The 15,230-nt window shown below is 39.9% G+C and overlaps 1 protein-coding gene across 1 annotated transcript in view; it reads right to left on the bottom strand.

The window, feature by feature from the left end:
- PLPPR4 (phospholipid phosphatase related 4) overlaps positions 1–13,247 on the bottom strand; it is a 31,141-nt gene extending 17,894 nt beyond the window's left edge. The window contains exon 1 of the mRNA XM_038144535.1: positions 12,708–13,247. Coding sequence (XP_038000463.1) covers positions 12,708–12,785 — 78 coding nt within the window. The 5' untranslated portion in view covers positions 12,786–13,247. The remainder of the gene's footprint in view (positions 1–12,707) is intronic.
- Positions 13,248–15,230: the final 1,983 nt, after the last annotated feature.

Raw genomic sequence — 15,230 nt, 5'->3', positions numbered from 1 at the left:
CTCTAAATAATTAATTCTCTGGAGAGATGGTACCGTTCAGTTGATATCAATAACCCTGCTGTCTACCAAGCTAGTCAAAACACCCAGCCTAATCTTTAGGACATATAATTTAGCCTTTTCATCTATGAATCATTAATAGAAAAAGTTTGATTTAATTTTTTTTTTTTTTTAAGGAAAGTATCAGGACTGTCTCCCATGTGGGGCCTCAGCACTCTGCTGTTCATCAATCACCCTTTTTGGTCCTTTAGCAACTCTCTGTCATGTATGACAGTTTTTACATCAAAGCCATTTTGCATTAAGTTTCAAATTAATAGTTAATGAAAACCAGTATCCCGTCCTTCCCTAGAATCTAAATTTATGATAATGCCATATCACATACGACATCCATTTCACAATTTCACCAAAAAAGCAATTAACTTTGGCAAGACTCAGTCTGTTTAGAACCTTGATGACTATGGTTCACAATTCTTTTATCCTCTAGCTATTTAGTTATCTATCACTTTGCAATTTCTTCCACTAATTTATTAAGAGCAGAGTTGGCCCTTCTTGGAGCCCAAATTCACCTCTGCTCACCATAAGCTCCTTAAAGCACAGAATCAACCACTAAATCTCTGTGGAAGGAAGTAATTTAGGAGAAGATATAGCAAAAAGGCATTTTAAAGCTGTTGGTTTATAAGTGAACAAAGAGAGCAGCCTTGCTGCCCTGGCAGATGGGCGTTGAGGCATTCAGAGGTGACCAGCAGGATGTGATTATTCTCTGCATTCTCCTTAGTAAACACTCAGAAACACTTTTTGTTTATTGTTTTCCAGAGTCCTTCACGAACAAAGCTATATTAGAACAACTTCCTGCTCTGCCACTGAGATGCAAGGAGTCCTGGTGTCTGTACTGCAATGAAGGTACCTAGAGTTAACAGCACCTGAGATTAGGAGAAACAGCAATTGTCCTAAAAGAATTTTGAGCATACTTAAATTATATTATTTTTGCAATGCTCAGTTCACATTTACAAAAACAACTGATTGTTTGAAATCATTGTCATTCATCTCATTCTACAATGCAATATAAAAGCAGAGGTAAAATGGGAACCATATGCATTTGGGGAGAATGATGAATAAAATCTGCTCTACGTGGCAGAGGGACAATGGTTTCATGCATTAACACACAATTTTCATTTTTTTAAGCATTGAGCTTATAAAACTCAGGCTCTTTGTGCATCAAATGTAATTCTGGGTGATCAAAGAAGGAAGGTTCCAGATAAATTTAATTGAAACATCTTTTAATATGAGTTTTTTGGGGTTTTTTTAAATAACAGCTTATCTTTGATGCGCTGATTTGAAAAGGGTGAGTTTTGTCTTCAAAGTTTCCAAGCAAAATCTGAAGAGGGTAGTGAATGGAAGAATGTTGCTTGTCTGGTTATATCTGTGCTCACCTTGATTGCATTGTAATGTCACCTAGTATAGCAGCTGTGATTGTGTGCAAAGGGAAGAAATATGGACTGGCATTCTTAAAGGTGCTGTGAGCATTACAGAAATAAGACCAGGCATCTAGGAAGTTTGCTTCAGTAAATAGTGTGCCTATGCGTATATATATGTATAACCCAAACACATCCATATTTTTACTCACATACTATACCATACATACGTATTGTGTACAGCATATAACACACAATATGTAATACATATTATGTGAATACATAATATATAACTATTATAGAATCTGACAGAAATATATCTATATCTATATGTATGGATTAATTACATACAATGTCAGTAAATTAAGTTCTGCTTCTTGCCCATCACAGGAAGAAGTCCAGTTCTTTAGCAGGATGCATTATATAATATATATATATATATATATATTCATTTATGTTTATTTATTTATAAATATTATATTATTTTATTTATTTATATAAAAGTAAAATATAAATATATAAAAATAGATAAAAAATACATTTAATCCTCGCTTTGCACTGATTGCAGCCTGATTGACTATATTGCAAACATTCATGATTCGTCAACATGGGCTAGACTGCTCCCAGTCATTAGACAGATGTGCAGGATGAAATAGGGCTTCCCTGAACTCTTCATACTCTGGGAATAATTTAGATTGTTGTGGAACTGGGTGCCCTTCTCTCAACACCTGCCTGCAGAGGCAGAGACCCTACTGATTGGGATAATGGGCCTCTGTCACAGCGTACCCTGTCCTGATGTGCAAGGAGCTTGTACTAACTCTGTGCTGCTCTTGCTGGGACATTGAAATTCTGCATTCTGCACAGCATTTGAGCTCTCTACTTCCCTTCTGCACTACATTTAACTCTTGAAACATTTGCGATGTCCTTTATTAATGACTATTTGAAAGTCATACTTAATGACTTAGTCAGGCTCCATGTCCCATTGGGCAAAGCACCTTACAACAGGACACAAACTTATTCCAGTGGGCTAAATGGACAAAACAAGCAGATGCCTATTGTCCCTTCTTTTGAGAAATTACGCCCTTTTATCAAGATGTCCCCAAAGGTTAATTTCCCAGAATGGAAACACGAAGCAGGCCCACTCATGGAATATCTTGCATTCACAGTTTCATCTTCAGTATTTTTCCACTTCTCCAATATCAGGAAGGAAAAGTCTCTCCTTGAACGATAGTTTATGCATTAGCCATAAGGCAAACTCTACTTGGATCACAGGCAGGCAACTGTTTTAAATGGCAGTATTCAACTATTAAAAATAGGCAACATTTGAAGTGGTATTCTATTGTGGAACACTAAAATAAAAGGTAGTGAATAACTTTTTCTTTAAACTACTGTATGTAAGTTGTGACTCTATTATTAATTTTAAAATTAAGGAATTTAAGGAATTGCATTTTACTGTCTTATGACTTCAGTACAGGACTCCCATATTACTTCTGACTGTAATTATCTGTTCTGCTAAAGAAAAGATATAATTCTAAAGGATTATAAACTTCTGACATACAATACTAATGAATAAGTCTGTACTCAATTTGCTATATAAAGTATGTCATCCCAAAGAACATTTTTCTTCCCATATTTTAAAAAAATATAAATATAAAATATGTCTTCTTCAAGTCTAACATTTATAAAAAGGAAAAAGCAAATGTTTCTAAAGTCTTCTAAACAGTAAACTGACTATCTAATATATGAATATTTATGGAGTGTTCTGCTTAAGGCAGCAGCATTTCTGTAATTATAGACTTCGGCGCCCAACACCTTGAAAATGTCAAATATAATTAGGTGGTAGAATGTGTATTGTTTTAATTACAAAATGGAATAGGAATTTTCCTGTGCCTAATTAGAATAATAAAACACCCAATGTCAATTCTTGACTAATCCTTACTAATAAGTCTTTATACTCTTACTTCCTTGGATGGATAATGGAGAAAGAGTCCTGGTTAGCTTTTAATTTAGACCTGTAAATTCAAAGTTTAACCCCAATGGTCAAACCCCGTTCGGCTTAGAGCCTTAAAGTCAGAAGGATAATCAGCATAGCTACTGAAAAGGTTTGATTTGTGGACTATTTATTTTTTATAAGAGATTTTTTTGTCTTTTCCCTCCTTGCTATTTTCTTAAACTGTAAGTTAAAAGCCTTAATTAAACCACAGAACTTTGCTATTAATAATAATTAACATTATTAATCTTTTAAAAGCTTTTACTGTATTGAGTGAGGAATAGTCCAAGCATCAGAAAAGATGCTCTCTGCTCCCAAGAGTTCAACAAGAATGCAAATACCCAGAAATGTTGTAAGGAGAAAACTTCCTGTGTTACATAGTGCAGGATAAACCAAAGCAGCATTCAGCAGCACAACAACTTCTCTGAACTGATGGGGCATGTAACAAATCTTTCTTCTGGCCAAGAGCCACAGGACAGCTATCACTGTGATAGATCACAGAAGTCTGAATGAAGAGTGGAAGGTCAAGGCTTAGTGGGAAAGTCCTGTCAGAGTGGATAGAACCTGGGAATCCCTGGCTTCTATAAATTCTCTAAAATTGTATGCTGCTAGATTTATATTTTACTCTCATGTTCGTCAGCACTTAACAAAGCAAAAAGTCCCTATTTCTCTTCAGGAAAACATCTTAAAATTTCTCTTCAGGAAAGCATCTTAAAATTCATGGGCTTTGTGAGAATTCAGCTATGAAATGTCACATCCTGAGATGTCTGAACCTGTTTTGTTGGTTGCAGATATGTGACTTCTGCTTTGCTAAATTGTGCTGTCTGGGTGTTCTCTCTTACCATGAAGTCATACCCTGATCCCATGGTGATGTTGCCTGTATAAAAGGTAGGCAGAAAAGAGAGAAGCAGCATGGATGTAGCTTTCAGAGAAAGTCAAGATATGATTTGCCAGATGCAGACTAAAGATGGCGTGACTAAACCAGCTGTTGAAAGAAAGGATTATGTAATACCTGATACACTGTTTGAATATTTTGCATTTTGTAAATAATTTTTAGACATGGATGGCGAGGAACTTCTCAGATTCTAGGGTTGTTCTGCTACCCTTCCACAGCAAGCAACAGGCTCCTGAGTATGGGAGCTGCCTCCTGATGTTTCTCTTGTTTTCTGGAAATTGGGAATCTTTGTAAGCAATCAAGTAAACAAACAGGATTGCCTCAAAGAGATAATAAATGAATGCCGCTGGTTTCCCAGCATGAAAAAATATCAGCCAAGTCTTCCAGAGAAGGATGGTCTAATTAATAACTATGTTTAGTTCCCATGACAAGGCTGTGCATTGTGGAAGATTCTATTAAATTTATCATAAATGTCGATCCTTGTGCCAAGGAATTCATGGTCTAAATGACAAGGCACAACAGATGGATGAGACAAGAAAGAGGCTGTAGTGGGTTGGAGGAGACAAGGTGTTCCTTAGCCAACTACTAACAGCGACTGCAGCTTTCAGCTGCCCTGGCTGCTGTCCTGTGGTACCTTGCTGCGAGATTTACAATGGACAGGAGGGGAGAATGGAAAGAGGATAGGTTTCTCTTATCCTGGCAGGGGTGAATACTGAGTTCATTGCTGTGATTGAACACCTTCCAGAATAGGTCCCTATTAAAAAATGGCATCAGCCAAATTCTGCCATTTCTCATTTTGGAGAACCCGTGACTCTCTGAAGAGAGAGCACTGAGCATAGGATGCCTATAGAGCAGGAGACCCGCTTGACAGAAAAGTGAGTTTTTTGATTTATTTTTATGCTCTAAACTTAATTATTAAATGTTGCAGGCATATAAAAGAAGGCATTCTGTCTTTTCAGAAATTTAAGGCTTCCATCTGTATAAAGGCTTTTTTGCTTTTCTGCCTGAACTTGAGTTTCTGCTGCTCCTTGTCCCTTTTCTGCACGCAAGTTTCATCTGGCCCAAAGCTACAAGGAATTAGTCTTTTCTCTAAACTACTTGTGCCTCACCATTGTCTAACTTTTGTGGAAATTGTGTACAGATACATGATATAATGGTGATTCTTCTCCTAGACTTAATGCTATTTGATTTAATTTCAACTTAAAGTGGAATTTCAAATCCCAGATGTCTTTGAAATCTATTACAATTACCATTTTGGAAAATTAAGTTATATATATTTCCAGCGCTGGTTTTAGAATTTAACTTAATTGTTTTGTGACTGCCAATTACAGTCTAGCTTTGGAAATACAACAACTATCTTCATGTAACTCTTCAAATTATCCTTATCTTTTGCCAAATCTTGAAAGAAAGGTCTCAGTATGTGTAAGACCTAAACTAGAGCTGATATATCAGTGATACAATTTCTATTTATTTCAGAAATCTCAGTCATGCTGAATACACAGTAACCCTAAAAGAGTTTTTTCCTTTTTTCTTTTTTTTATAAATATATGTGAAGCAGCAATTATACAGGGAGAAACCAACAAAATAAAAATTGTTTAAGTACTTTTGGGGAGGAGTAATCTATAAATATTTTACAAATTTTCTATATTATATATTTTTATATATATTCTGTTAAATATATGTGTTGAAAGTAAATTTTCAGGCAGAAATTTAAACCACAAAACCACAAGTAATGCATTTCTTTTCAGTGTGACTTCAAACATAATTGATGACTCCTTATCTTAGTTATTATTGTTTGATTACATCAAACATTATTGTTGTTTGATTACATCAATTATAATTACAATAAACTAATAATTGTTATAATCAATTAACAACTATATACAATGAGATTTATGATATTACATGTACTGTTGATTACAAAATTTATGCTTCTGCTGCAATGTTATGGTAAATCAAGAACAGCAGTACTTCAACAAAAGGCAGCTGTTTTCAGGTCTGTGTCACCAAATTTCAGCCAGAAGTTTCTTCAAAAACCCCATGTCTAAGGGACAAAGCTGCCAGTCCCCACAAAATGCTACAATTTATTGTACTCTCTAGGGCATGCTGATTTCCATACATACAAAAAGGGAAACTAATCCTGTAGGTGACAGTCCTTGTCCACTGACTTCCTCCCATGCTGTTTAGCTGCTTCTGAACTCCCTACAAACTGAACTTTTAAGTGACAGGACCATCCAACAAGACACCATGTTTGTAATAGCTCAGCTCCTGGGCATGTTAAGGTTCCACAATATGCTGGTTTTTATTAACTTTGGCTCCAGAGTAAGAGATTTTTAACAACTATAAAAGAAGATCACAGATAGTAGGATTATAAATTTTTGGAAGAAGTAGTAATTCGGAAAAAATGTATCTCCATTAATTTCTAACATATTCAGGCTTTTTTTTACTGCTGGAAGTATTAGGTCAAGAGGATGTTGCTGGACTGTAAAGGAAGCAGTGCCGTCTTTCACTGAGAACTACTCAAACTCTACACTTGCCAAGCACATAGCCAAAACCAGAAGGGACAGATAGCTTATGGCATTTGCATTTGTTTCCCAAAGACAGCCTCGGCACAGGTGTGACACCTCCCTTTTCATTCCCCTTTTATGGTCATCTCCTGCAAAAACTGGTATTGCTTAGGCTGTACAGCTCTTCTATAAGCACAGAAGTGACAGGGAGAATGCAATGTTGATGACCTGGCCAATGAATTATACAGCTGCTCTGAATGCATAGCAGCCTCCTCAGGTCTCAGATAGCCCCCTAATATTTTGGGGATATTGGTCTTTAATGCAGCTTTAGAAACACATGTGACATCTATCTTCTGAGACTCAGCCACATGACTAGGTCAGTTCAATGAGCAGAGAGAATGAAGTGTATTTCTCCTTATTCTCCTCTCACACATAGTTGACTCTTTTGAGAGAAAAAGACGTGTTTGGAAAATATTATGCTTCTTTGACAGTAGCAAAGGGATAATTTCATCTTCTGCTGTTGAGGATCTCTGTTGGGTGCAGCCCCCAGTTAATTTAAGTATAACAGAAAACCAATCTAGAGAGGAATAGGACAACACTGTGCCTCCAAGGCACAGCATTACAGTTTAATTCTTACACTAGATCCAAACATCCTATTCTTAGGAAGAAAGATTTAATCCTACAGCCTACTCTCTCTCTTATTCTGATCACTGCACTCCACTGATTTTTTTTAATGTCTTTTGAAATCACACCTATACACGACTTGCAGGTCATTGTAGTTTAAATATTGTGGGTTGTGCATGGCTGAACAGCTGGAAAGCATTCCAGATGTGACTAAGAAGTGCTACTGAGTTTCAAATGTTTCAAGCCCAACTCTCTCAGTGTATGTTAGAAACAACAGGAAGTAAAGCATCTGTTAGTGAGATAGTGGCCATTCTCTACATGTACTTATTTCACTAGGGTCTCATGACCTCCTCAGCTCTGCAGCCTGGAGCTCTACAATGATAACAGATCTTTGTGCTTTCTGCTGGTGAGAATTCCAACTCCTTTGTGGAACAAGACAAATAAGTGGTCTTCTACCACTGGAAGAAGTGTTTCCAAACTGACTAAGACTGGGCTGAGCTCTGGAAAATGTAGAAAAAGAAAAAGAAGCTGTATCCATAACACAGAGTCTACAAGACAACATAAGGAAGAACATTTAACTGCACAAGGGAGAGGGTCTAAAATATATCCAATTTTAGTCCCTGGAAGTTACACAACCAGCAGATGAAGGCTGTGCTACAGCAACACAATTTAGCTGGAGAATAAATGCATCGAGTTATGCAGATTGACAACACCTTGACCTTTTGCATTTCCACATATTAGATGGAGCAGTAATGCCACTGAAGTCAAAGGCAAAATTTATGCAACTTCCATGAGAACAGGATTTAACCAGGAGTTTTTGAAATAGGAGAGCATGAGTAAAGACAGTCTATTTCCTTCACTGAGAGAAATCTGTCTGTCCTGACTTCAAAGTGTGACCACTCTGCCAGGAAAGGAAACCACGTAACTCTGGAAGTTTTTCAGATTGATATAAAAGTCAAGACATCAATTTTTTTTTTCTAAGTGAATACAATAATGATATGCTGAAAACAAAGTCAGTTAACAAAACCCAAAACTAATTCCAGGAATACTCGTTTTCAAGATCTCCCAGAGGTACATAGACTTTTTTACCATGAAAAGTAATTCCCACTAGGCCAGAGGGACTATGAATTTTCATGGAAAGCTTTGCCTTTCTCAGCTATGCAAATGAAATTCAGATAACCCATAGAGTCAGTCTACAGAACCCTAAAATGCCTTAAGCACAATTAGGAATAAAAGAGGCCTAACTGCTTGATGGTGATGATTACCATGCCCTTCAGGTAAGTGTGCATAAGGCAATCTAAAATTATTCAGCTCTCAGGAGTGTGTGCTAATCAGAGGTTCTGCTAAGCAGAACTATTACCAGTCCTTTAAAATAACCTCTAAAACATTCCTACGAGACACAGGATAAGTCATCAAGTTACTTTATTATATGAATCATGAAACTTGAAAACATGTAATTGAATATGTGTTGAGATTTACTTCATAATGTTTATTTGCCTCTAATGATTTTTAGAGAATGGCCCATCCACATTTTTTGGAAGCTGTCTCTTCATTTTCTTTCCATTTCCCTGTCTTTCAAAGCTCTACCTTGATTCTCCTTTTGCTTTTCCCTTGTAAATGAAGAATAGCTCTAATCATCTTAAGAGGAGCATGTTAGTTTTATGTTTTAACTCTTTTGTTGGAAACCCCTGCTGGTTTGAATTATCCATCTGTTCAAAGAATATGAATTGGAAGGGACACACAAGGACCACTGAAGTCCAGCTCCTGGCCCTGCACAGGCCCATCCCCAAGAGTCATACCATGTTGACACTGTTTTCCAAACACTTCTTGAAATCTTTCAGGCTGGTGCTGTGACCATTGCCCTGGGGAGTCTGCTCCAGTGTTCAGCCACTCTCTGGGTGAAGAACCTTTGTGTAATATCCTTCCTTTGTACAACCTAGACCTTCCTTGACACAACTTCTTGGGTCCTGTTGCTTGTCACCAGAGAGGAGAGACTGGTACCTGCCTCTCATTTTTTCTCCTGTGAGGAAGTTGTAGGCAGCTGTAAGGTCCCATCTCAGTCTCCTTTTCTCCAGGGCAGCTGGCCTGCCTACATTCTGTGTAATTATATTTTATCTAAGCCTGATAGTCACTGCCACTAAACACATTTGTTTACTGGAGTTAATCTCATTCATACACATTCTTAAGGATGTTAATGGTTGAAACCCCTTCGTGTCAGAACTGTGTTTGTGTGTTGCTGTTTCTAAGTTCTGCATGCCTGCATTATAATGGTTGTTACATGCATTATTTCACTCATTTCACTCTTTAAAATATATTTCATTTGTATAACATGAATACATCCCTTTCCTACCATGTTGAAAATAATTTTAACTTTCAACTCAACATCTTTTTTTCCAAGTCTATGCTTTTGTCTAGCATTCAAGAGGAAAAAAACAAGCACATTTTTAGAAATTTATTTTCTAAACAATGTGGTTTTCCCCAGGCCTAGATAGGTCCAGGGAAATAGGTCTTGCTGGAAAATGGATGTCAGCAAGCCCTATTTTTCTTGTTTGAAGGTGGAAACTTAATGGGTTGTGGGGTTTTTTTGTTGCAATTTGGAGTGGGAAGGCACTGTCTTCTATGAACAGGAGAGGGAAAATAGAAGTGGATGAGTGCCAAAAGAAAAAAACATAAAAGAATTGACAGTGTTCAAAGGCAAGAAGGCAAGAAGTTGAACGCCTGTTTCTTACCATCCATTTATTAAAGTAAAAGCTTTAAAATTCAGAAAGCCTTATTTAAAGTAGGTAAGTTTTGGGTCTAAGTAGTTGGCTGTTGTTGGATTGCATTAGGACCTTACCTCCTGCTTACAAAGGAAATCCTTATTGCATGGCAATGCCCGTCAACCACACTGGGTGACTGCTCTATCCCTAACACTTGCAAACTTCTCATTGCAGTTAAATGATCTCTGAATAAATCCCTCTTTATGGAGTACAACTTAATCTGGTTCTGTTTGAGCCAATCACAACAGAAGATTTTAAGTCATGTCCTTTCCCTGATGCTGCTGAAGTGCTGGCAATTTGCTGTGCTCCAAAGCTTCAGAAAGGCATTCTCGTTAGTCTGATTAGAATTGCTGCGCATGCGTCAAACGCGGAGTGGGCGTTCACAGGGAACACAAGCTACATGCTCCTTTCAAGTATCACATGTATTGTTGTTACCCTTTCACCAAGTGATTTGAGTCCTCAACTGAAAAGTGGGAAATGGTCTCAAATCCTCATGCTATGTAATGGGACAGGGCTGATAACTCACCAAAAAGTTTCCTAATCAACGTTTAGGTTTGGGTGTATTGCAGTCAGTTTTTTCTCTTGATGTTGCTTTTACTTTTCGGTTCAAGAAGGGCTGTAAGTCTGCAGTTCAGTAAATTACTGAAATTACTCCTAGTGGGGAAGGGCTCACACAGGCTCTTGACTGCTCTTATGACTGAATAACATAAAGTCTTAAAAGTTCATTAGAAGATCTTTCTGTTATTTGAGGGCTTTGACTCACTCAAAGCAACTGGGTGTTGAAAAGATCTCTACCTGTTTTTAAATGAAGCTTGGGAATGACTTGCTGAGGGACCTAACAGCCTAGACCTGAGTGGAGAACTTGCCTGCCTCATGTGGGAACTGTAAGCAGAGCTCAGTGTAGGTTCTTCGCTGCTCACAGAATATTTTACCTTATTCCTTGTAACAGCTGCAGGGAGCTTCTAGGGGAAGTATATGTATGCAATCAGTATTACATAAGGCAACCCTTAAGAGCAGCAAGCGCACAGTTTGTGCTGTTGCTCTGCACTTCATCCCATCTTGCTGCAGGCCACAGCACAGCACAAGTTCTGTTGTGTCTTGCAGGACCTCTACATCATTTCCAGCATTAGAGTCCTCCTCAGGTTGAGGTACAGCACCCTCCCTTCCTGTCTGGATTCCCAAAGCAGCAAAGACAGCACAGAGTGAAGAAGCCCCTTACCTTTTCTTAGGGGCTTTCCCAAGCTTGACCTCTGCCTCCTATGCAAAGCTAATATAAGATACATGGCACAGCAAGTACTTCCATCAAAGGGCTTTTCTTGATCAGGCCTAATCGCATGGATAGGATGAGCTTGATGCTTCCATAAAACCAGTCTCTGTTAAGCTTTCAGGTTGGTGCAGCTTAGTGTTAGCTGCTGACCATATCCAGGTACACACAGAAGAGAAACACCCCACTGTTACCTAAAATTCCTTCTGAACCCAATGCCCTTCTACCTTCTAGAGAACCTCCAAAGCCCTTCAAGTGCATTTGAGAGAAAATATATTTTGTTTTATATTTCACCCTATGTTTATATTTTCATATTTTTATATATTAAGTATTATATATATTTTATGCTTTTGAGGGCAGGTATAGTTACCTTACACTGTATTTTACCATTAAGTTCTTCACATTATTTTCCCAATCTGTTTCCTACCTTAGGTACCTCAAAGTGCCCTCAGGCTCTCTTCTCTGTGAGTAGGGTCACATGAAGCACTTCATTCAACCCATAAAACATTTGTACCTTCCTCCTTCTGCTGTGCCATTAAACAAATCCACATCACAACTGTTTCTTTGAGCTTAAACTGTGTCTACTCACGATCTTCCAGAAGTACCTAAGCCGACTGTACTTTCCATGGAGGCTAAGTGCCTCCAAGTGACACACCAAGGAGCCAGTGTCTCTGCAACTCCACCTGCTACCAGCTGAGCAGCCATAGCAGGTTTTGCCCTAGAAGATGTGCCGAGAACCTCATTCTGTTTTCCAAACAGACATTTTTAGCTCTGATAGAGGAAACACATATTTCAGGGGTCAGCAAAAATATATCAGTGATTACCTATTTGAGAATATTTCTATTTTTCTAAGCATTCCCTTATGAACGTGATTTTTATTCTATCAAAGCAATGCGAGCGGCGTTTGCCTAGAAGCCAGCCCTTCTTGAAATATGTCTTCCTCCCGAGAGGCTCCTGTGCACATAGTTCGATTTATTTCAGGCACCCTTTCATGTTCTGAGTAATTCTTAGAAATAATTCCTGCTCCAAAAGGCTCGAAAGAGGAGATTCATTTATGCCTGCTCCTTATAGGGAGCTTCGAAGCTGATTTCGGCGAGACAAAGCATCACGAAAGGGTTTTGCATCAGACGGTGCGGAGAGAGCACCGAGGCGAGCTCGCTCCCCGCGGGCGCACCGCGTTCCCCGCGGATCGGCTCCGCGCCGCTCCCCGCGCCCGCCGCCAGCCCCCGGCCAGCCCGCTCGGCGTCGCGGCCACTCACCTCCACGAAGTAGAAGCAGGGCAGGAGGGTGACGCTGTCTTTGGTCACTTTGCCCTTCGGCCGCTCCTTCGCGGACATGCTGGCGGGGCTGCGGGCGGCGGCCCCGCGGCCAAGCGCTGCCCCGGCCGCTCGCAGCCGCCCGGCCGCCGCGGCTCTCCTCCGCCGCCGCCGCGCCGAGCGCTGCGCCGTGCGCGGGGCTGACGTCAGGAGCCGGCTCGGCGGGCGGGGGTCCCGGCCAGCTTAACTCCTTCGCGCCGGGCCGGGCGGGGGCCGGGGGGCAGGGGAGCCCCGGGCGGGGCGCCCACACGCGGGGGTGCTCTGGCTGCGGCGGGAGATTTGTACGCACACGAACGGGTTTGAGAGACCTGAACGGGTTCCCTGAGGGCATCAGGGTGTTCGGGATGCTCCTTGAGGAGTCTGCGGCGTTTATCTTGTTTCTGTGAAATATTTTTTCTGAAACAGAGCAGTAGAACGTTCCAGAGAATAGCATTCCTACACAACCAATGTTCTTTTCTTGCAGGTGTACTCTTTTTGAAATCAAGATGTTAATGACAGCTCACCTCAGTCTTAGTGCCAGTCAGGGGGAGTAGTGTGACTGGGACCGAGCCAAACTGAGCTTTTCAACCCCGTGTGCAATACCGAGGCCTGTTATTCCTCTGATCTGTCAAGTATCTGGTGCAGTTCCTGCTAGTCTTGAAAAGAACAGAATTAACCCGAGCAATTGTTTCCATGGTGAAATGTGCTAAGATCCTATTTATGGATCAAAGTTTGCAGCCTTTTCTCAGGCAAGCTCCTGTTGATGTCAATGAGAGGTACCCTGGATAAGGCCTGCAGGAATTCTCTGTGAAAGATAGCATTTACAGTCTTTGTAGCACATTAATAAGGTCTGCAAAAGTTGTCTTGTGTCTATGAGCTTATTCTCGCATTGAGATGCTCAGCTTTAATGTACAAGGAGAGAAGTGTGACTCAAGCAGTCATTGTTTATTTCCTGTCTTTCTCCTTTTGAGGGAAAATGGGAAATTACCTGCTGTTTTTGTTCAGATGATTGCTGGTATTCTGGCTGCTATGGAAATGGAGGTGAAGATTCTCATTAGCCCCTTTTCTTTTCTAGCTGTTCTCTTTTAATTTATCCAGAGTGTATATGCCGATCCGTGCTCCACACTCATGAGAGGGTCAAATCAAAAATGTACTTCATGCCTGCAGGCAGGTGTGGAAGGCAAATCTCTAGTCTGACTCCAAATCATTGAAGAAGACTTTTCAGAGCTGCAACACATGTTGCCATACCAACACATATTCTTGTCTTAACCCTGTTAGGAAAGATTTACAGAGTTTCTGCTGGCTCAGGAGTCAGGGCAATTGTTGGTAGCCTAGTAAAAGGAGATAGCCAGGGGGGTTACTAGGAACAGAAGATCTGTGAGCAGAGGAGATTTGTTCCTGTCTATCAGCACTAAATTCCAGGAAATTACTAAGAGTGCTGTGGGGATGTCCAGTAGTGGTTCAAACCCATCAGTACAAGTCTAGCCTTTAAATAAAAGTAGTCATTTCTTGTTAACTTTCCTGGTGGGTTATCCCAAGTAAGACAGCAAAAGTTGAGGAGCTGTTGTAAGATTTTGTTCTTGCCAAATATGTAACTTTTATTGGGGGAGAGTGGGTAATGAGTGATACCACTTAATTGCATTTACTGTATCAGCCTTGATTGTTGTGAAATCATGAATCTGGCTTGAAAATAATCAGCATCTACTGTCAGCATGCTCTGGCATAGCTGGCTCAGTGACTCTCACAGCTACATGGGATTCTAGTCAAACAGAGGAGGAGAAGTCTCATCAGTGCCTGCATCCCAGAGTGGGATGGGTCTGTCTTGCACTCTGGCTTTCACTTAGGTCCTCACTTGAGACTCAGCTAGAACAACCACTTTCTCAGGAATAAGTAACCAAGGTACAGCTAAGGTGCCACTTCACCATTTCAACCTTGGTGTGCTGCTAGCAGTGGATTCCTAGCTGCCAATAGGGTTGGCAATAAATTTACTAATAAATTGATACGAAATTAAACTCATTTCCCCAAGTGTAGTCTGTTTTGCCCAAGACAATAACTAGCAAGTGATCTCTCCCTGTTCTTCTCTTGACCCATAAGCCTTTTGTCATATTTTCTGTACTCTCTCAGCTGAGTAGGGGAGTGATAGAGAGGCTTTGGTAGACACCTGGTGTTTGTCCAAGGGCAGTCCACCACAATGAGTGTCTCATCCATATGATCTCCTAAAGGAAAATGTGTTGGTGGTAACTAATTCAGAAACACCTCCTGTCCATTTCAATCATGATAGTCTTACAAGAAAGTGTGGTGATGTGTGACTTACGAATGCATCTATGTGCTGGATAGCTATATTTACAGGGTCTGCACTATTCCTGACAGCTTTTCTACCCACCTTCAAGCAAACTCAGAGAAGTGTCATGGAACATTTAGCATAAAGCATAAAATTGTTTGTTTATGCTTTGCTTCAGCAAAACCAATAAAGTTCATAAAAACATT

The sequence above is a fragment of the Motacilla alba genome, chromosome 8, assembly GCF_015832195.1.
Source record: "Motacilla alba alba isolate MOTALB_02 chromosome 8, Motacilla_alba_V1.0_pri, whole genome shotgun sequence".
Classification (NCBI taxonomy): domain Eukaryota; kingdom Metazoa; phylum Chordata; class Aves; order Passeriformes; family Motacillidae; genus Motacilla; species Motacilla alba.
Note: the sequence above shows the minus strand (reverse complement) of the source record. Positions and strands in the feature narration are given on the sequence as shown.